This window comes from Manis javanica, chromosome 4 (genome assembly GCF_040802235.1).
Source record: "Manis javanica isolate MJ-LG chromosome 4, MJ_LKY, whole genome shotgun sequence".
Classification (NCBI taxonomy): domain Eukaryota; kingdom Metazoa; phylum Chordata; class Mammalia; order Pholidota; family Manidae; genus Manis; species Manis javanica.
In genome coordinates this window covers 135,043,882-135,066,340 of record NC_133159.1, presented here as the reverse complement: position 1 = coordinate 135,066,340, position 22,459 = coordinate 135,043,882, and the positions used below count along the sequence as shown (strand labels likewise).

Genomic DNA, 22,459 nt, shown 5'->3' with positions numbered 1-22,459 from the left:
GGAAACACCAAAGACCCCGAATAGCCAAAGCAATCCTGAAAAAGAAGAATAAAGTAGGGGGGATCTCACTCCCCAACTTCAAGCTCTACTACAAAGCCATAGTAATCAAGACAATTTGGTACTGGCACAAGAACAGAGCCACAGACCAGTGGAACAGATTAGAGACTCCAGACATTAACCCAAACATATATGGTCAATTAATATTTGATAAAGGAGTCAAGGACATACAATGGCAAAATGACAGTCTCTTCAACAGATGGTGTTGGCAAAACTGGACAGCTACATGTAGGAGAATGAAACTGGACCATTGTCTAACCCCATATACAAAGGTAAACTCAAAATGGATCAAAGACCTGAATGTAAGTCATGAAACCATTAAACTCTTGGAAAAAAACATAGGCAAAAACCTCTTAGACATAAACATGAGTGACCTCTTCTTGAACATATCTCCCCGGGCAAGGAAAACAACAGCAAAAATGAGCAAGTGGGACTACATTAAGCTGAAAAGCTTCTGTACAGCGGAAGACACCATCAATAGAACAAAAAGGAACCCTACAGTATGGGAGAATATATTTGAAAATGACAGATCCGATAAAGGCTTGACGTCCAGAATATATAAAGAGCTCACACGCCTCAACAAACAAAAAACAAATAACCCAATTAAAAAATGGGCAGAGGAACTGAACAGTTCTCCAAAAAAGAAATACAGATGGCCAAGAGACACATGAAAAGATGCTCCACATCGCTAATTATCAGAGAAATGCAAATTAAAACTACAATGAGGTATCACCTCACACCAGTAAGGATAGCTGCCATCCAAAAGACAAACAACAACAAATGTTGGCGAGGCTGTGGAGAAAGGGGAACCCTCCTACACTGCTGGTGGGAATGCAAATTAGTTCAACCATTGTGGAAAGCACTTTGGAGGTTCATCAAAATGCTCAAAACAGACCTACCATTTGACCCAGGAATTCCACTCCTAGGAATTTACCCTAAGAATGCAGCAATCAAGTTTGAGAAAGACAGATGCACCCCTATGTTTATCGCAGCACTATTTACAATAGCCAAGAATTGGAAGCAACCTAAATGTCCATCGGTAGATGAATGGATAAAGAAGATGTGGTACATAAACACAATGGAATACTACTCAGCCATAAGAAGTGGAAAAATCCAACCATTTGCAGCAACATGGATGGAGCTGGAGAGTATTATGCTCAGTGAAATAAGCCAAGCGGAGAAAGAGAAATACCAAATGATTTCACTCATCTGAGGAGTATAAGAACAAAGGAAAAACTGAAGGAACAAAACATCAGCGGAATTACAGAACCCAAAAATGGACTAACAGGCACCAAAGGGAAAGGAACTGGGGAGGATGGGTGGGCAGGGAGGAATAAGGGGAGAGAAGAAGAAGGGGGGCATTAAGATTAGCATGCATGGGGGGGAGGGAGAAAGGGGAGGGTGGGCTGCACAACACAAAGAGGACAAGTAGTGACTCTACAACATTTTGCTAAGCTGATGGACAGTAATCGTAATGTGGTTGTTAGGGGGACCTGATATAGGGGAGAGCATAGTAAACATAGTATTTTTCATGTAGGTATAGATTAAAAATTAAAAAAAAAAAAAAGAAAGAAAGAAAGAAAAGGGGGATTACTCCTTGATAGGATAAAACTATTGGTAAATCAAAGATGAACGCATGCTTTAAATATCCTTAATGTTGATCACTTAAAGGGTGTCAGATGATCAGCTATGGAGGTACTTTACTCTTTTCTGATAATATTCCTTTCTCTTAATAAAAAAAAAAAAAAAAAAGCAGTCCCTGTGTGCTGACCTCCAATGAGTTCTGCACAGTGGTATAGAGGGCATGTCAAAGTGTGGGCAAAGGGTCTGTTTGTTTCTATGCAGAAGATCAAGGCCTAGCTTGGATACCCAGAAAATGAACTAAGATACGATATGAGGAGGAGCTTCCGGCATCAGCACTCTCTGGAGGACTCGTGCTGGGGGATGATCATCAAAAAGCCTCCACAGGGATCCGGGCGATGCTGCGGTTGTGGCTGCATCCACCCCACCGTTTCCTGGACTTGCCATTGGAATGAGGAGGGAGATGTCTAGGCTGGCATGTGCATACAGTGAGACAACGAATTTGACCAGATCTGTACTGTTGGAACTCAACCAGGAGTTGGGAAGGGTGCAAGGTGTAGCACTCCAAAATCTTATGACTATAGACTATCTACGGTTAAAAGGACATATGGGAGGTGAACAGATCCCAGAAATGGGCTGCTTTAATTTGTCTGATTTCTCTCAGACTGTTCAAGTACAGTTGGACAATATCCATCATATCATAGACAAATTTTCACAAATGCCTAGGGTGCCTAAATGGTTTTCTTGGCTTCACTGGAGATGGCTGGTAATTATAGATTTGCTTTGTTTATGTCACCGTATTCCTATTATGTTAATATGTGTGTACAAATTAGTTAGTAGTTTAAAACCTATACATACTTAAGGTACTCTGCAAGAAGATATGTCAAAGAAATAATCAATCCTCCCATGTTTCCTTCCATATGCTACATCTGTAGCTTTTCTTCTTCCTTCCTAATTACAACCCTTAAATAGAATTCGTGCCTCATATCGAATTTACCGAGTATCATAATTCCTCCAGGTGGTAAAGATACCTCGAGACAAGTGCTGGGCATAGAAGCCACAGGGCATAAATCTGCAAAGAAGTAAAAAGCTAACCTTTGCAAACAATATGGCTTCTCTCTCACTTACCAACTTTACATTTCCCTGTATGGCCCCGGAAGATGACTGGTTAGCCAGAGACGGGTAAGATTCCTCAAGGGAGGAACAACCTAAGACAGGCACAGTCGCAGGGGGGCCATCAGGTGAGAATTTGGGGATCAACAGAGGTGAGGCTCAGAACCTCACCCCCTCTGCTTTGAGAGAAATCTTCTGCATCCGTGGATGTTTTGCTGCCCTTGTGTAGCCTGGATTAATACTTAGTCCATAGGCACACACCTGATCATCTGATCATCTACATTTGCCTTCTTACAGCACTAAACTATGTTTTCTACCTTTATCTTGCATCTACCTACCACTTCAGCATTTTATTAAAAATAAAAATAATAATAATAATAAAGGGAGAAATGTGGGATCAACATATAAATCAAGTACAAAAATCAAACGAATATTCATATTTGACCTGATTGTTTATAGGTCATAATGCATGATCAAAACCGAAAGTTTCTGTGATGAATGCCCTTGTACTGTTCACCATGTAAGAATTTATTCACTATGTAAGAATTCGTTCACCATGTAAGAACTTGTTCGTTATGCTTCAGAAGATTGGAGACTGACCAGAGTTAGGCTTGAGATGGATTAATGATTGTACATTGAGCATTGACCCCCCTATACTGAATTTTATTGTTGTTAACAACCATTTGATCAATAAATATGAGAGATGCCCTCTCAAAAAAAAAAAAAAAAAAAAAACCACATGATCATCTCCATAAATGCTGAAAAAGCATTCAACAAAATTCAACATCCATTCATGATAAAAACTCTCAACAATATGGGTATACAGGGCAAGTACCTCAACATAATAAAGGCCATATATGATAAACCCACAGCCAACATCATACTGAACAGCAAGAAGCTGAAAGCTTTTCCTCTGAGATCAGGAACAAGACAGGGATGCTCACTCTCCCCACTGTTATTCATCATAGTACTGGAGGTCCTAGCCATAGCATTTAGACAAAACAAAGAAATACAAGGAATCCACATTGGTAAAGAAGAAGTCAAACTGTCACTATTTGCAGATGACATGATATTGTACATAAAACACCCTAAAGATTCCACTCCAAAACTACTAGAACTAATATCGGAATTCAGCAAAGTTGCAGGAAACAAAATTAACACACAGAAATCTGTGGCTTTCCTACACACTAACAATGAACTAATAGAAAGAGAAATCAGGAAAGCAATTCCATTCACAATAGCATCAAAAAGAATAAAATACCTAGGAATAAACCTAACCAAGGAAGTGAAAGACATATACCCTGAAAACTGCAAGACCCTCTGAAGAGAAATTAAAGAGGACACTAACAAATGGAAACTCATCCCATGCTCTTGGCTACGAAGAATTAATATTGTCAAAATGGCCATCCTTTCCAAAGCAATATACAGATAGGATGCAATCCCTATCAAATTACCAACAACATTTTTCAACGAACTGGAACAAATAGTTCATATGGAAACACTAAAAACCCCAAATAGCCAAGGCAATCCTGAGAAGGAAAAATAAAGTGGGGGGGGATCTCTCTCCCCAACTTCAAGCTCTACTACAAATCCATAGTAATCAAGACAATTTGGTACTGGCACAAGAACAGAGCCACAGACCAGTGGAACAGAATAGAGACTCCAGACATTAACCCAAACATATATGGTCAATTAATATACAATAAAGGAGCCATGGACATACAATGAGGAAATGACAGTCTCTTCAACAGGTGGTGCTGGCAAAACTGGACAGCTACATGCAAGAGAATGAAACTGGATCACTGTCTAACCCCATATACAAAAGAAAAATTCGAAATGGATCAAAGACCTGAATATAAGTCATGAAACCATAAAACTCTTAGAAAAAAACATAGGCAAAAATCTCTTGGACATAAACATGAGTGACTTCTTTATGAACATATGTCCCTGGGCAAGGGAAACAAAAGCAAAAATGAACAAGTGGGACTATATCAAGCTGAAAAGCTTCTGTACAGCAAAGGATACCATCAATAGAATAAAATGGTGCCCTACAGTATGGGAGAACATATTCATAAATGAAAGATCTGATAAAGGGTTGACATCCAAAATATATAAAGAGCTCATGCACCTCAACAAACAAAAAGCAAATAATCCAATTAAAAAATAGGCAGAGGAGCTGAACAGACAGTTCTTCAAAGAAGAAATTCAGATGGCCAACAGACACATGAAAAGATGCTCCACATCGCTAGTCATCAGAGAAATGCAAATTAAAACCACAGTGAGATATCACCTCATACCAGTAAGGACCATCACCATCCAAAAGACAAACAACAAATGTTGATGCGGTTGTGGAGAAAGGGGAACCCTCCTACACTACTGGTGGGAATGTAAATTAGTTCAAGCATTGTGGAAAGCAGTATGGAGGTTCCTCAAAAAACTCAAAATAGACATACCATTTAACCCAGGAATTCCACTTCTAGGAATTTACCCTAAGAATGCAGCAGCCCAGTTTGAAAAAGATAGATGCACCCCTATGTTTATCGCAGCAGTATGTACAATAGCCAAGAAATGGAAGCAACCTAAGTGTCCATCGGTAGATGAATGGATAAAGAAGATATGGTACATATACACAATGGAATATCATTCAGCCATAAGAAGAAAACAGATCCTATGATTTACAACAACATGGATGGAGCTAGAGGGTATTATGCTCAGTGAAATTAGCCAGGCGGAAAAAGACAAGTACCAAATGATTTCACTCATATGTGGAGTATAAGAACAAAGAAAAACTGAAGGAACAAAACGGCAGCAGAATCACAGAACCCAAGAATGGACTAACAGTTACCAAAGGGAAAGGGACTGGGGAGGATGGGTGGGAAGGGAGGGATAAGTGCCGGGACAAAGAAAGGGGGCATTACGATTAGCACGTATAATGGGGGGGGGGTCTCGGGGGGGCTGTGCAACACAGAGAAGACAAGTAGTGAATCTACAGCATCTTACTACTCTGATAGATAGTGATTGTAATGGGGTTTGTGGGGGGGACTTGGTGAAGGGGGGAGCCTAGTAAACATAATGTTCTTCATGTAATTGTAGATTAATGATAACAAGAAAACAAAAAAACAGTAGTATCCATGTAAAGAAACTGGTGTCCTTAATCCTTGATTTCTTTCTTGACTGGTGAGTAATTGCACCTTAAAAATCTTAGCAGTTAACAGTTCTATTGCCCAACCATTACACTCAGTTGGTAACAAACCTCAGTATTTGAAATTAAAACTATATATAAGTTAACACTATCTACTTTGTTTAATCTTGAATGATCACTTTGTTTGACAACATTCTTATCTCTTTATTTTGAAGGACAGAACTTGCCAAGATTATGCGGACCAGAGCTAAGGAAATTGAAGTGAAATTGCTTCTTTTTGCTATTCAGAGAACAACTAACTTTGAGGGGTTTCTTGCAAAACGCTTCTCCGGCTGCACCCTGACAGATGGAACTCTGGTAAGACCTTCTTAGTGGAGGCTGGAACGTGAAGTTGGTGGGTTGGCAGGTCGGGCATCACCCAGTCTTTACAATACAGTGGTTCCATCCATTGACTCAAGTGGTTAAACCCCCATTCCAGGGATTTTGCTGAATTCATATGAGTACTCGGTATCAATTCGTTGTTTGTCCAGTATGCAGTACTTCCATGTTTTTAGAATGTCCTCTTCTTTCATGTTTTTAAAATATCCTGTCTTGTTTTTAATGCCCTAAATATTGGCCCCATTTTAGAGACTAGTAATTCTGTGTTACAGAGGCCCCATTTATTCAATTACAAATACCTTACTACTTTATCATCTACTGAGTTTTATTACCGTGAGGATATGTTTTTATTTAGAGTTTGTTTTCTTAATGTTTCTGGTGAGCAAACCAAGTCAATATATCTTTATATACTTCAAAACCAGGTATACAGAGCTGCATGTCAGAGAGATACCAAAAGCTTAAAGCTCTAGTGTATGACAGACTGAGGACTGTGCCGCCTCCATTGGAAGGGTGGAATATGATGTTGGTTAAAAATCACTTAATGTCTGTAATCAGAGACTAGGTCCAAAGCGTCTGTGTAAAAACGTCTTTTGGAAACCCAGGCTCCCTGCTAACACATCAGTATGTATTCATCAGATTTCCAGCCATGGGGAGACCAAATTCTACACACACACACACACACACGCACGCACGCACGCACACACACGTGCACACACACAGAGACACACACACACCTTGAGCTCCTTGACTGCAAGAAGACTCGTCTCTTCTTCCTAGTCATGCAAAAGAATACACAAAATTTGTGTGGGTAGGCAAGAATGAAGAGGGAAGGGGAGAAAAAGGGGGGAAAGAACACAAAGTTGAGAGAGTCATACCTTTTGGATTCCTTGAAAATGGGACTTTTTTTTTTAACTGCTGGTAACAACATAGAAGCGATGTGATTTAGTGGGAAAATCCTTCGGCCAACAGTAAAGATAGACTTGTGGTCCAGTCCTGACTCTGCTGTAACTCAGTGAACAAATTTCTCTGGTGAACAAAAGGAATAGACCATTCATAAATAACAGAGTAAATAACAGAGTATGAGGGGAAATAAACAAGACATAAAACCCAAAAGCCATAAAGAGAAGTACTGAAAGATTTGACAACATATAAAGAACAAAATTCTGTTTGGAAATAAAGACCATAAACATAATTAAGGGATAAACAACAAACTAGGAAAAAATAGTTTAAGATATATAAGAATATAAGACAAATGATTGCTATCTAGCATACATAAAGAATTGTTAAAAATCAGTAAGAAAAAGACAAGTAACCCACTTGAAAAATGAATACAGGGTCTAGCAGGAAATTCACTGAATAAATATGGTTGACTAATACACATGAGAAAAATAGAACAGGATGCTTATTTTCTTTAATCAGGTTGGCAAAAAATTACAAGACTAACAATACAGGATTATAGTGCTTGTATACGAACTGGCACAGCCTTTTTGGAGAGCAAAGTTGTTGTTATGTATCAAAAATTTAAATATGTATGCCCTGTGAGGCAGCAGTTACACATCTAGATATGAAGTCTACTAAAAAGTCCACACATGTAGAGGAAGATGTACCAAGAAAGAGGTGAACTGCAGCCTTAAAATCAAAAAAATTGGAGATTCTATCATTCAAGAATGGTAAATAGAATACAGTATATCCATACTGTGGGGGTAGTGAATAACAGTTTAGAAGTGGTAGGTACCATGGGGATACATCTAGATGTGCTATCACAGAAAAAAACTCTGAGATACATTGTTAAGTACAAAATAGAAGCTGCAGCCCACTACACATAGTGTAATTCCATTTTGTAGAAAAGCAAAAAGCATGTGTATATGGAAGAAAAAGGTCTGGAAATGATAGGAGTTGGTGCCTCTGGGGAAGGAAATTGGAGGGAAAATACATGGAGAAGCAAAGATTTTTTTTTTTCCATTTGACTCTGGTATTTTGTTTGAGTTTTTCTTACACAAATGCATTTAGGGAGTTTTTAAAACATACTTTTTGTATTTGCATATTTTAACAAAGTTATTTTTCAGTTTTTTTTAAATGAGGGAGATGGTTCAAAACAGTGACTTCAAAGCCTACTTCTAACAAACTGTAATGTGGAACCCACACAAAATAATGGCTGACATTTTCTGAGCATCAACTGTGTGTGGCACACTGTGCTAGGAGCATTTGCCTCTAATCAAATCACTTTGCTTCATCAACTGCAGGAGGCAGGTGCTGTACTTCTGAGGTTGCACAGCTAATAGATAAATTCAGAAAAATTGAGCTCCTCTGAAGCAGGAGAAGAAGGGCAGAGATTGGGCCTGGAGTCTGATTCACATGTTCACACTTCGCCTCTACTACTTTTGCTGGCCCCAACCCTTCTAGTCTTAAAATCTTGACTTCAGTGGAATCCCTTCTTTGCCTTCCAAGACCTGCCTCAGAGTTGGTACATAAGGAGCTGGTCTCTCTGAGCACTGGGTGAAGCATGGTGGCTGCTGTACTCAGTCTGAAGGCATACCATAAAGGCTGTGCCCACTCGGGGCCACTCGTGACCTTACTAAAATAAAATACAAGGCATTCTTTCTGTACTTAACAAATATACATATATACTCTTCTGCTTGTTAACTCATGTTCAAAATCGGTTCCTTTTTAGTAACAAGGAAAAAAAATAAGTTACAAAAGAAATGAAATGCCCTTAAAGAAAGTGCAAGTCAGAAAAATAAGTAACAGAAGTGCCACTGAAAGAAGCCTGTATCTCTCCTAAGAAATATTTGGTTGGCTTTAGCACTTGCCTGATTTTCCCATGCTGGCTCTCTTCTCTCCCTTACCCAAACATACTTCTTGCCAGATTTCAAGCAGAGATTCATGCGGCTCTGGGTTCAGCTTTACAGAAATCTGTTTGGAGACGAGGTTTAAGCACTGTCCACAGGCCCCACCTGGGAATGCCCCCCTGAGCTCCTGTGGCTTCCTACTGGGCAGGCTCTCTGAGCCAGTAATCCAGCCAACTGCACGTGAAACAGGTCCCAGGGAAGGATGCTTGAGTAACATTAGTGCCAAACACCCTTTCTTGAGCCATTGTTCCCCTCCTTTCGCTGGACCCTACTTCCTGGTGATTTTGGTTTTCCATTTAGGGAGCTATAGTATTACAGGGGGACAAATGGCCCTGTTGTGTCTGATGACTGCAAAGCCTATAAATTGGGCTTGTGTACCAAGGACACATCAGGTCTCACTTGTGCTCAGAAATGCCCCCGAGGTCAACAGAGCTAGAGTAATGTGGGCAGGGAAGGCCTCCTCTAAACAAGACGAAGCTAATGTACAGGGTAGCCACACAGAGACTGAAAAACTGGCAGGAGCTTTGTGTGTTTTCAAAGACAATGCCTTTTTGTGGGAAACAGGCATAGGAATGTCAAAGTGGCAGGCGGCCAACTGTTAACCAGCAACTGTCTGAGGGAGGAGAAGGCTGGAGGCACTTGCTGCTTGGGGCATCGGGGCCTGTCTCCACGCGGCCAGCGAAGCTCCTGGGCTGCAGCCTTTCCGCCTTCCGACAGGCGCTGTGCTCTGTGGTGTCGGTCATGGTCAGCTAGGAACACTGGAACCTTTTTTCCCAGTCCCTTCCTTTCTGTCTTCTGTTTTTGAAATTTTCTGGCATTACTGACTTATAAATATCTCCTCCAGTTGTTCAGGCATTGCTTCCTCCCCTGTCAAGTTTGCAGAGGGTTTCACATTACAGTTCCCTGGCCAGAAAATCCTGCTGAACCAGGAGCTCTTTGGTCAGCCGTCTTCTCCACACACTTCTCTATATCATTCATCTTTTTTAAGTCAACCCCTTCCCCCTTTGTCTCAGTTATCATGACCCAGCAGCCATTCTGCATTCCAAGTCCTGACAAGGGCTGCTGCATAGCCTTCAAGGATTTTCCCTTAAAGATCGTTTGCAGAAAGGCAAGAGAACTCCTCTGGTGTCTTCAACAAGGCCAGCCAGGTGTTGGAGAGCTGGCTCACGACACCTCTGCTATGGAAAGATGTGAAAGTCATGCTTCTCATTGTAGCCGATGTTCACTCTGAGCCTGGTCCTGCCATCATCTTGCTGTGGGTCAGTTAGGGCAATACCTTTACCTGTAGCCTGTTGGCTTCAAGTGGCAGGGACGCTCGTAGATTAGTCATTGACTGACCATGCTCCCAACAGACTGGCCAGGGTGGACCAGGGCTCCAACTGGCCTGACTCCCTGTGTGGCTGCTGGGGGACGTGCTGCTCCTTGTCTCCTTACCTCCTCCCAGTGCTGCCTTGTTCCCCAGATATGCCCTGTGGAAAGTCTTCCATGGCCACATTTTTATTTCAGGGTATCAGAATAAACTACAAAATGAACCCTTTAACAGAAAATTACTGAATTCCTTGAAAAGTTATAGGGCAGATAAGAAATCAGCCAAGGAGCCATTTTGCCCAGAGATCCTCCCTTCACTGTGAAGACCGATTCACAGTGAAACAGTGAGGATGGGCTTAAGAAGTGATGTACTCACCTGGGAAGATCTGCCACAACTCAGTTCCTAACGGGTCAGTGTGATGCATCATCTTCTGTTCTCTTTTGACATCTCCAACTTTGACATCTGATAGAATAGACTAAAAGAACCTTAAGGACCGGGCTTGTTTTATTTTCAGTCTACAAGCCCTCCTAAATTTGTAAGGTCTTACGCTGGAACTCCTACTGGAAGAAGTGAGCTTCCAGTGCTTTTTGCTAATTGCCTAAACTGCTGACCTTTTAGGAGGGATTAAAAATAGTCTGTAAAATGCCTTGAAATGAAAAGCAAATGTCTGGATGTGATTTAACAATACCCACATGCATTATTAGTCACTTGATGATTAGATTCAAGGTAAACATATTCAGCCTCTATAAAAGAGTAGATTGGTTTAAGATATTTTATAATGGCTCGCTGAAGGGAGGGTTTTCTTGTAATAAAATTAGAATTTTTCCCATTTTGTGAGCTGGATATGCCTTCCTCTTGCCCACTGCATAAGTAACCTTTCTAAATAGAATCTTTTTTTTCACTTATAGGGGTCATTTTAATATACATTTATTCTTGTGAAGTTTTTTAAATTACATTATAAATATAGAAGCTATAGGATTTTCAATCATGCTGTTTGAGCATAATAATGTTTGAAAAGGCTCACTACTTATGAAAGCTCACACAGTGTAGTTTACCCTACACCTCAGTCTTTCAGCAACTTAACACCTGCATTAGGGAGAGTATTTAGGAAGAGGAGAGGGCAGGGTCTTGGCAGTTCTGCCATAAATACAAGGACTTCTGTCCTAAACAGGGAAATAGCTTTGTCTTCCTTGGTGAACCCCTGTTACTGTTTCAAATATTTCTAAATGGGGCTCTCTTTGAGCCTATAAGAGTATATTCCTTTATTTGAATAGCATCCTCAGAGAAGATTAACTTCTGTTTATTTCTTTCTGAGAAGAAAGCAATACAATACATGGTCAAGACAGAAAATTTGGAAATCATAGGCAAGAATGTAAAAAGCAGAAAAAAGTCATTTGTTCTCCCAACAGAGATAAGGATTTTAGCATGTTCATTCTATACATTTTACACAAATGAAATTTCACTTTTAAAGTAATTTTTTCTTTGCTTTATTTTTTAAATTGAAATATAATTCCTATGGTAAAATTTCACATAAAACTCACCACTTAAAGTATACAGCTCAGTTGTTTTTAGCATATTCACAAGATTGTGCCACCATTACAATTTTTCAATTCCTGGACATTTCCATCACCCCAACAAGAAACCCCACCCATCCCCAGCAGTCCAACTTCTTCCTTTCTCCAAACCCCAGGCAACTACTACTCTACTTTCTGTATTTATGGATTTGTCTATTCTGGGCATTTCATATGAATGGAATCATATGTGGCCTTGTGCACCTGGCTTCTTCATTTGGCATAGTGGTTTTTCAAGGTCCCTCTATTATGTAGTATGTATCAGTACTTAAGTCCTTTTCATGGCTGAATAATTTCAATTGTATACAGGCATACCTCATTTTATTGCACTTTTCAGATATTGCATTTTTCACACATTGAAAGTTTTGTGGCAGCCCTGCATCAAGCAGGCCTCTCAGTGCTATTTTTCCAACAGTACCTGCTCATTTGGTGTCTCTGTGTCATATTTTCATAATTCTTAACAGTATTTTTATATTTGTTATAGTGATCTATGATCAGTGATTACGACTTGGTGAAAGCTCAGATGGCTAGTATTTTTTAGGATGCACTATTTTCTAATGTACATACATGTTTTTTTAGACATAGTCCTATTGCACAATAGACTACAGTATGGTGTAAACAACTGTTATTTGCACTAGGAAACCAAAAAGTTCCTTTGACTCACTTTATTGCAATATTTGCTTTATTATAGTGGTCTGGAACTAAACTATAAGACCTCTGAGGTATGCCTGTACATTTTGTTTATACATTTACCGGTTGGTGGACAGTTGAGTTGTTTCCATGTTTTGTCTATTATAATGCTATGAACATTCGTGTATAAGCTTTTGTGTGATTATATGTTTCACTTCTCTTGGGACTATATCCAGGAGTGGAATTGCTGGGTTATATGGTAACTCTTGCTTTTGAGGAAACGCCAAAGTGTTTTCCACAGCAGCTGCACCATTTTACATTCCCATCACTAACATAGGAGCATTCAGATTTCTCTACATCCTCACAATATTTGTTATTGCCTAGGTTTGTTTTTCTTTTGGTTTGTAATTATAGCCATCCTCATGGCTGTCCCATTGAGTAGTATCTCACTGTGGTTTTGATTTGCATTTTCCTAGTGATCAATGACATTGAACATCTTTTTCATGTGTTTTTTAACCATTTGTATATCTTCTTTAGAAATGTCTGTTTAAGTCCCTTGTCCATTTTTTAATTGTTTTTTTTTATTGTTGAGTTTCCAGAGTTTTAAAACATATTCTAGATATATTCTATATGTCTTTATATATACTGTCATATATCAGGTATATGTTTGCAGATATTTTCTCCCATTCTGTTGGTTGTCTTTGTACTTTCTTGATAATATCTTTGATATACAAAAATCTTTGATTTTAATGAAGTCCAATTTGTCTGTTTTTTCTTATTATTTGAGTTTTGGCATCAAATCCAAAGTCACAAACATTTACCTATGCTTTGTTCTAAAAGTTTTATAGTTTTAGCTCTTACATTTACATCTTCGGCCTATTTTGAGTTAGTTTTTATATCTGATGTGTAAATACAATTTTATATCCTTCTTTTCTTCATACGTCATATCTTCCATGCTTTCTCAGTCCCTATAGAGTACTTCATTATATATAGGTGTTCCAGAATTTCCTGAATAGTTAACATTTCTATTTAAAATGTTTAGTATTTTTAACTATCCTTTTCTTATTGGACCCTTAGGTACTTGTCATTTTTTTCACTTTTATAAATAAGGCCACAATGAATATTTTTGTGGGCAAATGTGTGTTCACATTTGAGATTATTTTCTCATGATACAAATGGAATTATAGGGTCAAAAAGTAGGCGTATTTTCAAGTTTAAGATAGCCTCTGTTTTAAATTGCTTTCTGTATTCTTGTTGCTCTTATGAATGCACCTTGCTTAGTCTTTTCCCATGATGAGTCTTGACATTAGTGATGGTTTATTAAGATTCAGAAGTAGTCACTCTTTGTTTTAGTGCATATCCCATGGTGCTAATGTGCCAGTGCCTCATGTAAGGGGATAACACTGCCAGATAAAAAAAAAAAAAATCTGAAGTTTTTTTTTTAATTGTGAGAGTAATCAATGCTTCTACTCCTGTATACCCAAGAGAATTGAAAATTTTCATATATACATGCGAACACTTGTATAGTTGAATAGTTCATAGGAGCACTATTCACAATGAAAAGTAGAAACAACCCAAATGTCTCTTAACAGACAAATGGATAAACAAAATGTGGTATACCCATGCCGTGGACTATTATCCAGCCCTAACAAGGACTGAAGTACTGACATATATTACAACATGGATGAACCTTGAAAAAAACACTATACTAAGTGAAAGAAGCCAGACACAAAAGGCCACATATTATATGATTCCATTCATATGAAATGTCCAGAATAGGCAAATCTGTAAAGACAGAAAGTAGATTAGTAGTTGCTGGGGATTTGGGGGAGAAGAGCATTGGGAAGGGGCAACTGGTGGATATGGGACTTCTTTTGGGTTGCAAAATGTTATGGGATTAAATATCAGTGATGATGGCACACCCCTGTCAATATATTTAAAAAAAACAGAATTGTGAATCATCTTAAAATGGTGAATTTTATGCTAATTATATTGCAATTTTAAAATATTAAGGATTTATGTGAGTGTGTGAGTCTGGTTATAAAAACATCATCACTCTTAAGATAAATCATTTGTCTGCGAAAATAAAAAAGAAAGAGTAATAAATGCTTATTAAAGCTCACACAGACTAAAATATTTTAAAAGAACAACTCTTCTCCTCAACTACTCTACACCCCTCCCACCAGAGAGGTCCATTGTTTAATAGCTTGGGATGTAGTTTTGAGATTTAGAAAGCATGCATCCACACAAACACACACAGGGTCTTGGAGTTTGTTTATAGAAAATCGGAAATGTTAAACATGTGTCTGAAGAGATTTTACTGAGTGCCTCTTGTCTGATCAGCATTTATTCACAAATGTTTTTCCAACTCTTTCTTTGTGTAGAACCTTGGGAAAAGAAGAAAAATTGAATCAGACAAGTGCTTATGGTTTAGTAGGAGAAAGAAACCTGAAAATAATGGTTAGAATATGAGATACAAACATGGTGGTACCAAGAGAGGGGTCCCACTAACATTAAACCAGGTGCACATAGCTCTGTGCTTACAGTCCTGTCAGCTGAATCCTCTTTTACTGGCTTTCTCTTTAAGGACAGATGAGGAATTGGGCTGGAGGAAAGTGTTTATGAAATGAGAAATGCAGAAATTGTGAAACTTTCATCTCATAACTGAAAGATTTCTTCTCCTGAGAAAGGAAGCAGATTAGTCTTAAATTTCAGAGTTCCTTCTTTGATCATTTGAAGTGTCCAGCTAGGGCCTCCAAAAGGGATTTGTGCAGGCAGATCCAGATAGAGATATACTACCTACTAAAGCCAGGTTCTTTCCTCCTAACTGTAAATTAGACAGCTTGGCTGTCTTGTGGCCCTTATTGTTTTGGAGGTATTGGGAATCCCATGTGGTTTAATTAGTAAGAATTAAGTTGCTGTATAAGGAATTTTTACTCCCTGTATGGACTTGAAATCAAATGTCATCATAGCAAAAAGAATGAATTCCTTTAAAATTGCTAAGTCGTTCATTTCTCGGCAAATTTTTGGTTTCACTTAGCAGCCTTAGACCTCGTGGAATATGGCATTTGAGTTATTTAAAATCTAAACCCAAACTTGGAATTCTCTATGGTCTCTATGGTCTACGCTGGCTTATGCCAGTGATCACTCTCTGCAAAGACTTGTTTTTCCGTCACAGCAAATTGATTTGAGCAGTAATGTTGCCCTCTAAATGGAATCTTTAGTCACCCCTCAGGGTTTTGTAGTATCATATTTACCAATAAGGTAGTGGTCCATGCAGTACTTTGAGGATGTCGTTGGAGACTAAGGAGGGAGGGAGAGGCTCCGTGTGCCTTTGCCTTGTAATTTGATAGGCCCGTTGCTTTCATATCCTGGAGAGATCCCAAAGAGACAGAATGGCGGGGACAGGATCTCTCTTGTGATTAAAAGGGATCCTTTTTACAAGACTTCTTAGCCCCACTTCTTTCCCTTCTGAGAATTGTTTCATTGAGACAGTCACAACCACAGTTCTGCCTTATTTAATGGTGCGCCCTATTAAATACTAATGAAAGCTGCCCATACTGAGCTGTCTGTATGTGCCAGACATCGTCTTAGGCTGCTTTATAGACATACATGTCTCTTACTTTACATACATTATCTCATTTACTCCTCATGACAGCTATGTGCAGCAGGCATTAATATCCCTTCACATTGCAGATAGAAGAACTGAGACTTGGAGAACTCTAGCAACGTACCGGGTGACAGAGCCTAGACTTGAACCCAGGTTTGTCATTCAACTCCTGGTTACACCAGCCACTCCGTTGCTCAGGCCAAAAAGTGAATGACCCTTGATTTGTTCCTTTCTTCACCCTCATATCCATGCTCAGTAAGTCCTCTTGACTTTATCTCCTCAGTGTGTCCCAAATCTGGCCACTTTTTTCTGTCTCCATGACACTAGTGCATATACTATAGCCCCAAATCAGCCCTTGCCTGGAACCCAGCAGCAGCCTCTTCCACTGGTATTGTTTCCATTACAGTCCATTCTCCCCACAGCAGTGGACTGATGTTTTAAACATCTGAATTAGATCACATCACTTCCCTGGTTAAAAATCCCAGGGACTAGAGAGAACCAAGATGGCGGTGTGAGTAGAGCAGCGGAAATCTCCTCCCAAAACCATATATATTTTTGAAAATACAACAAATACAACTAATCCTAAAAGACAGACCAGAAGACACAGGACAACAGCCAGACTACATCCACACTGCGAGAACCCAGCACCTGGCGAAGGGAGTAAGATACAAGCCGCAGCCCGGTGGGACCCGAGCGCCCCTCACCCCAGCTCCCAGTGGGAGGAGAGGAGTCAGAGCAGGGAAGGAGAGGGAGCCCAGGACTGCTAAACACCCAGCCCTAGCCATCCACACCAGAGCACAGACACACAGTGTGTGCGTGGGGTGCTGGAAACTAGGGAAACAGGACAGTAAGAACTGTGAGCGGGTCCCTGCAGCTGGCGCCCCTTGGACAAAGAAAAGCGAGTGCTTTTTGAAAGTCTTAAAGGAACAGGGACCCCACAGCTGGACAGAAGCGCTCTGGGACACTTAGCCCAGCAGCTGGGAATCACAGGGAACTCTGGGCACCCAAACCCCCGCAGCGCAGTGCGGAGGCCCCTCACCACAAGAAACAGCCTCCCTCCTGTTCCCCCTCCAAAGCAGCTCCGCCATATTGGAGAAGCAGCCTGAGGCAGGCCACGCGCACAGCAACCGTAGTGCTAAACTCCATAGCGGCCGGGCAAGATCAGAAGCCCTGTCTGCACACAGCTGCCCAGCACAAGCCACTAGAGGCCGCTGTTCTCCCAGGAGAGGAAGGCTACAAACTGGCAAGAAGGGACTTTCTCTTATACAACACATGCACTAACTCCCCACAAATATATCTATCACCATGAAAAGGCAGAAGAAATTGATACAGACCAAGATCACAGAGGCAAACCCTGAGAAGGAGATAGACCTAACCAGTGTTCCTGAAAAAGAATTAAAAATAAAGCTCATAACCATGATGATGGAGCTGCAGAGAAAAATGCAAGAGCTAAGGGATGATGTCTGGAAGGAGATTACAGAAATGAAACAATCTCTGGAAGGATTTATAAGCAGAATGGATAAGATGCAAGAGGCCATTGCTGGAATAGAAACCAGAGAGCAGGAACGCATAGAAGCTGACACAGAGAGAGATAAAAGGATCTCCAGGAATGAAACAATATTAAGAGAATTGTGTGACCAATCCAAAAGGAAGAATATCCACATTATAGGGGTTCCAGAAGAAGAAGAGAGAGAGAAAGGGATAGAAAGTGTCTTTGAAGAAATAATTGCTGAGAACTTCCCCAAACTGGGGGAGGAAATAATCAATCAGACCATGGAAGTGTACAGAACTCCCAACAGAAAGGACCCAAGGAGGACAACACCAAGACACATATAATTAAAATGTCAAAGGTCAAGGACAAAGACAGAGTTTTAAAGGCAGCTAGAGAGAGGAAAAAGGTCACCTACAAAGGAAAACCCATCAGGTATCATCAGACTTCTCAACAGAAACCTTACAGGCCAGAAGAGAGTGGCATGATATATTTAATGCAATGAAACAGAAGGGCCTTGAACCAAGAATACTGTATCTAGCACGATTATCATTTAAATATGATGGAGGGATTAAACAATTCCCAGAGAAGCAAAAGTTGAGGGAATTTGCCTCCCACAAACCACCTCTACAGGGTATTTTAGAGAGACTCCTCTAGACGGGAGCACTCCTAAGACTAAATAGATGTCACCAGAGAAAATAAAATCACACCAAAGAAAGCAGACCAACCAAATACTAACTAAAGGCAAAAAATAAAATCAACTACCCACAAAAACAGTTAAAGGAAACACAAAAGAGCATAGAATAAATCACACAACATATAAAGAGTGGAGGAGGAGGAGGAATAAGAAGGGAGAGAAATAAAGAATCACCAGACAGTGTTTATAATAGCTCAATAAGCGAGTTAAGTTAGACAGTAAGATAGTAAAGAAGCTAACCTTGAACCTTTTGTAACCACGAATCTAAAGCATGCAATGGCAATAAGTACACATCTTTCAATAATCACCCTAAATGTAAATGGACTGAATGCACCAATCAAAACACACAGAGTAGTAGAATGGATAAAAAAGCAAGACCCATCTCTATGCTGCTTACAAGAGACTCACCTCAAACCCAAAGACTATAGGAACAAAGAAAGACTGAAGGGAACAAAACAGCAGCAGAATCATAGAACCTAAGAATGGACTAACAGTTATCAAAGGGAAAGGGAGGGAAGGGGGGATAAGGGTGGGGAAAAAGAAAGGAGGCACTACGATTAGCATGTATAATGTGGGGGGGGCATGGGGAGGGCTGTGCAACACAGAGAAGACAAGTAGTGATTCTACAGCATCCTACTACGCTGATGGACAGTGACTGTAATGGGGTTTGTGGGGGGGGATTTGGTGAAGGGGGGACCCTAGTAAACATAATATTCTTCATGTAATTGTAGGTTAATAACAACAAAATTAATTAATTAATTTTAAAAAATCCCAGGGACTGCCCAGTTGCAATGAGAAGAAACTCTTAACTTTTCCCCAGCCTGTGATTAGGTTCCCGCCACCTCTTTTACCTCGTGCCCTGACCTGCTTTCTGCCCTGCAGACTCAGGCAACTCATTCCAGCCCCCTCACTGGATTCCCCTGCCAAGAGTGCTCTTCCCTAGGTCTTTGCCCGACTAGCTCCTTCTCATTCAGGTCTCTGCTCAGATATCACCTCCTCAAAGAGGCCTCCTCTGATTGCCCTGTATAAGGGAGCACTTCCCCAGCCTCAGCCCCAGCCCACCCAGCTCTTTTATTTTCATTGCAGTGCCTTCCTTCTTTATCTTACTCAGTGTTACATACTTGTACCTAGAAGAGTGCCTGGGACAGAGTATGTGCTCAGTACAGATTGTTGAATGAATGGCAAACATAGGCTCTTTCCTTTGTGTTGAAGGCTCTGGCGACCCCCTCTCTCTCACATAGTTAACTCTGGCAGACCCTTCAGCTCTGACTCAAATACCATTTTCATAGGGAAGTTTCTGTGACCCTCTGCTATATTCTTTCATAACAGTCTCTCCTTTTCCTGCACGGCCCTTATCACACATTTGTGTGACTGACTGAAATCAGTTTTGCCCATCTGACTGCTCTCATGAGAGCAGTGGGTGCCCTGCCTTGCTCCCTGCTTGACTGTAGGGCCCAGCACGCCCATTGGTCAAATGGATGAATGGAGGAATGAGTCACCTTTCTTGTTTCAACTTAGTCCACAAGTGGAATGTGTGTGCCCCAGATGAATGAGCAAGCATAAAGGGTTCATAGTGCCACGAGCCCTCGGTAATCTCGGCAGCATGTTCACAGAGACAGACTGTGGGCAGAGGAAAGAAACCTCAGGATCATCCGGCCTGGAAACACTTAATCAGTAGCACATTCTGTGCTGCCTCAGATGTTGTTCTGTTCCTTAACTCTCTGCCCTTTGTGTTTTACTTCTCACCATTTAACATCCATACAGTGGGCATGGAGCGCCAGAATACCCCGTCTGCTTCGCCCACATCCAATAATACATTGTTTCTAAAATGGGGCCCTCCTGTATGTAATTGTGACACTTACTATCAACCCTAGGAGAGCTAGCAGTAGACAAAGGTCATTTAATTTAAAATTTCAAATCCTGTTTCTATCACTGAACGATCTTGAACAGAGCTTTTTCAACTTCAGCTGCTGACTTTCTTTCCACATCTCCAAGGGACCAAAGAATGCAAATCAGAGATTCAGCTCAACAGTATGATCCCAAAACCCACTGTTCAGGAATCAGCCAGTGGGATCAGGAATCCAGTGCTGTGAACACATTCAACTTGTTATTGAGGCTTCATAAACGCTCTGTCTCATCATTCCCCTCTCCCTAATCTACCAGGAACCCTTAGAAAGGTATCTAAAGCTTAAAATACTGTTTTTAAAGAAACATTGCTTTCTAAAAATAGCTGAATTCTAAAAATAAATTTAAATAGCTTTAAGTTTATAGGGATTTTTTTTTCCATAACAGGCAAAGAAGCCAAGGTTTGCAGTGTATAAATTTGAAATGTCTGCTTGCTGAATAGACCTCATTGTTTCTCTGCAGGATACCACAAAAATTATTATGCTACTGATAATTACCTTGAGCTAATACATTAATCACAAGGCTTTCTTCATACACTGAGGCACTATCTAGTTACACAAGAGCATCCAAGTGTTTGGGCCAAGAATTAAGTAGTTTAGATGAGTGTAAACAGAATTGTTTTAAAGCCTAAACCAGACACAGGTGGGGTTTGTTTTTTATGTTAAAATTTTATTTTTAGCTTTTCTGTGTTTGTTTTGGTAACATCTTCAGCTGATGTCCTAGCACTGGACAAAGTCATTCACTAGAGTCCCTCAAGGCTTAGGAATTGGCTCATGCTGCTCTGCTGATATCTGCTAAAATGTCACAAGTTCATTTAAAAATTCCCTCTCCCCTTGGGTTATTGTCTACAATAACCCCTTCCCCCTTCCCTGCATGCCCAGCACCAGCCAATTCCTTTTGCCTTGCTTGTCATTTAGCTTCCTTTCTGCTATAACTCCCTGGCATTAACAACACCTCAAGGTCAAATTTGTAACAAAAATTCCAAAGATCTGCCTCGTTGTTGTGCTGGTATTATCATCACTGATGTCCCTCATGTTTGTCATGTGCTGCTTCTAGGCTTTCATATACTCTACCACATTTGATTCTCCAGGCAGTCCTGGAAGTGCATCTTCCTTCAGCAGGGGAGGCTGCGGGGGTTCAGAGATGCTAGACACACTGGGCCAGGGCAGCAGAGTTGGAGCTAAAACCCACATCTCCTGCCTCCAGCTTTCTCACCAGCCTGAGGTCCCACTTAGGGATGTATTTGGAAAGGGTGGTCCTATTCAGGAGCTAGGAACTAATTTTTTTCAAGGAGATTTTGTACTTGCTGTAATGGAATTTATTTGGGAAGGGACTTCTGTCTGTAATCTAGAACACATAAGAGTAGCTTTACAGTTTGTTTTGGAATTCAAACGCATCTGGCATTTTGATTCATTCATGTTTATGGAGCACATGCCAGGCACTAGAGATGGGATGGGGAACAAGATAGACATGATTCCTGACATCATGGAGTCTAATGAAGAGAAAACTAAATGGGCAGTTGCAATATTTTGATAAATACCTAGGAAAGGGACATACTGGTGGGATGGGAGCATGCGGCAGGGACATCTAACCCAAACTTGGCAGGTGGGGAAGTCTTCCCAGAAGAAAAGGCTCCTAATTTGAAGACTGGAGGATGAGTGAGAGTTTTAGGCAAATTAGGATCAGGATGGGGTGGGCAATAAAGCTTCGGGAAGACTGAAAAGCAGAGTGAAATTCTGGAGGTGAGAATGTAGTCCATGTTGTCTTAGTTCTTGCTCAGTAGATCTGATTTCATGATGTAGCTGTTGGAAAGACATGGGAAATGCAGAACAATGGGGAAAGCTATTGAATATGCTCAGAAATACCTATCCCTTTCTCATGTCTTTTTTAACAGAAAAAACTCGAGTCTCCACCTCTTTCCACCAATCCCTTCCTGGAAGATGAGCCAGCACCAGAGATTGAGGAACTGGTGATAGAGAAAGGAGATTTAGATCAAGTAAGTCCGGTTTGCATTTCTACATGCAACCTACCTAAAGTTTGTCTCTGAAAATCAGTCTGCTCCCTCTAAATATGATCCTTTGACTAATGACCACATGTAGAGATTGCGGCTGTGGTGGTCTTTGCAGAA

The 22,459-nt window shown here is 40.5% G+C and overlaps 1 protein-coding gene across 1 annotated transcript in view; it reads left to right on the top strand.

Annotated features, from left to right (window-relative positions):
• The window catches only part of VPS53 (VPS53 subunit of GARP complex), a 178,146-nt gene that overhangs the window by 67,443 nt on the left and 88,244 nt on the right, over positions 1 to 22,459 (top strand). Inside the window, exons 11-12 of the mRNA XM_037022830.2 lie at positions 6,109 to 6,250; positions 22,226 to 22,327. Coding sequence (XP_036878725.2) covers positions 6,109 to 6,250; positions 22,226 to 22,327 — 244 coding nt within the window. The remainder of the gene's footprint in view (positions 1 to 6,108; positions 6,251 to 22,225; positions 22,328 to 22,459) is intronic.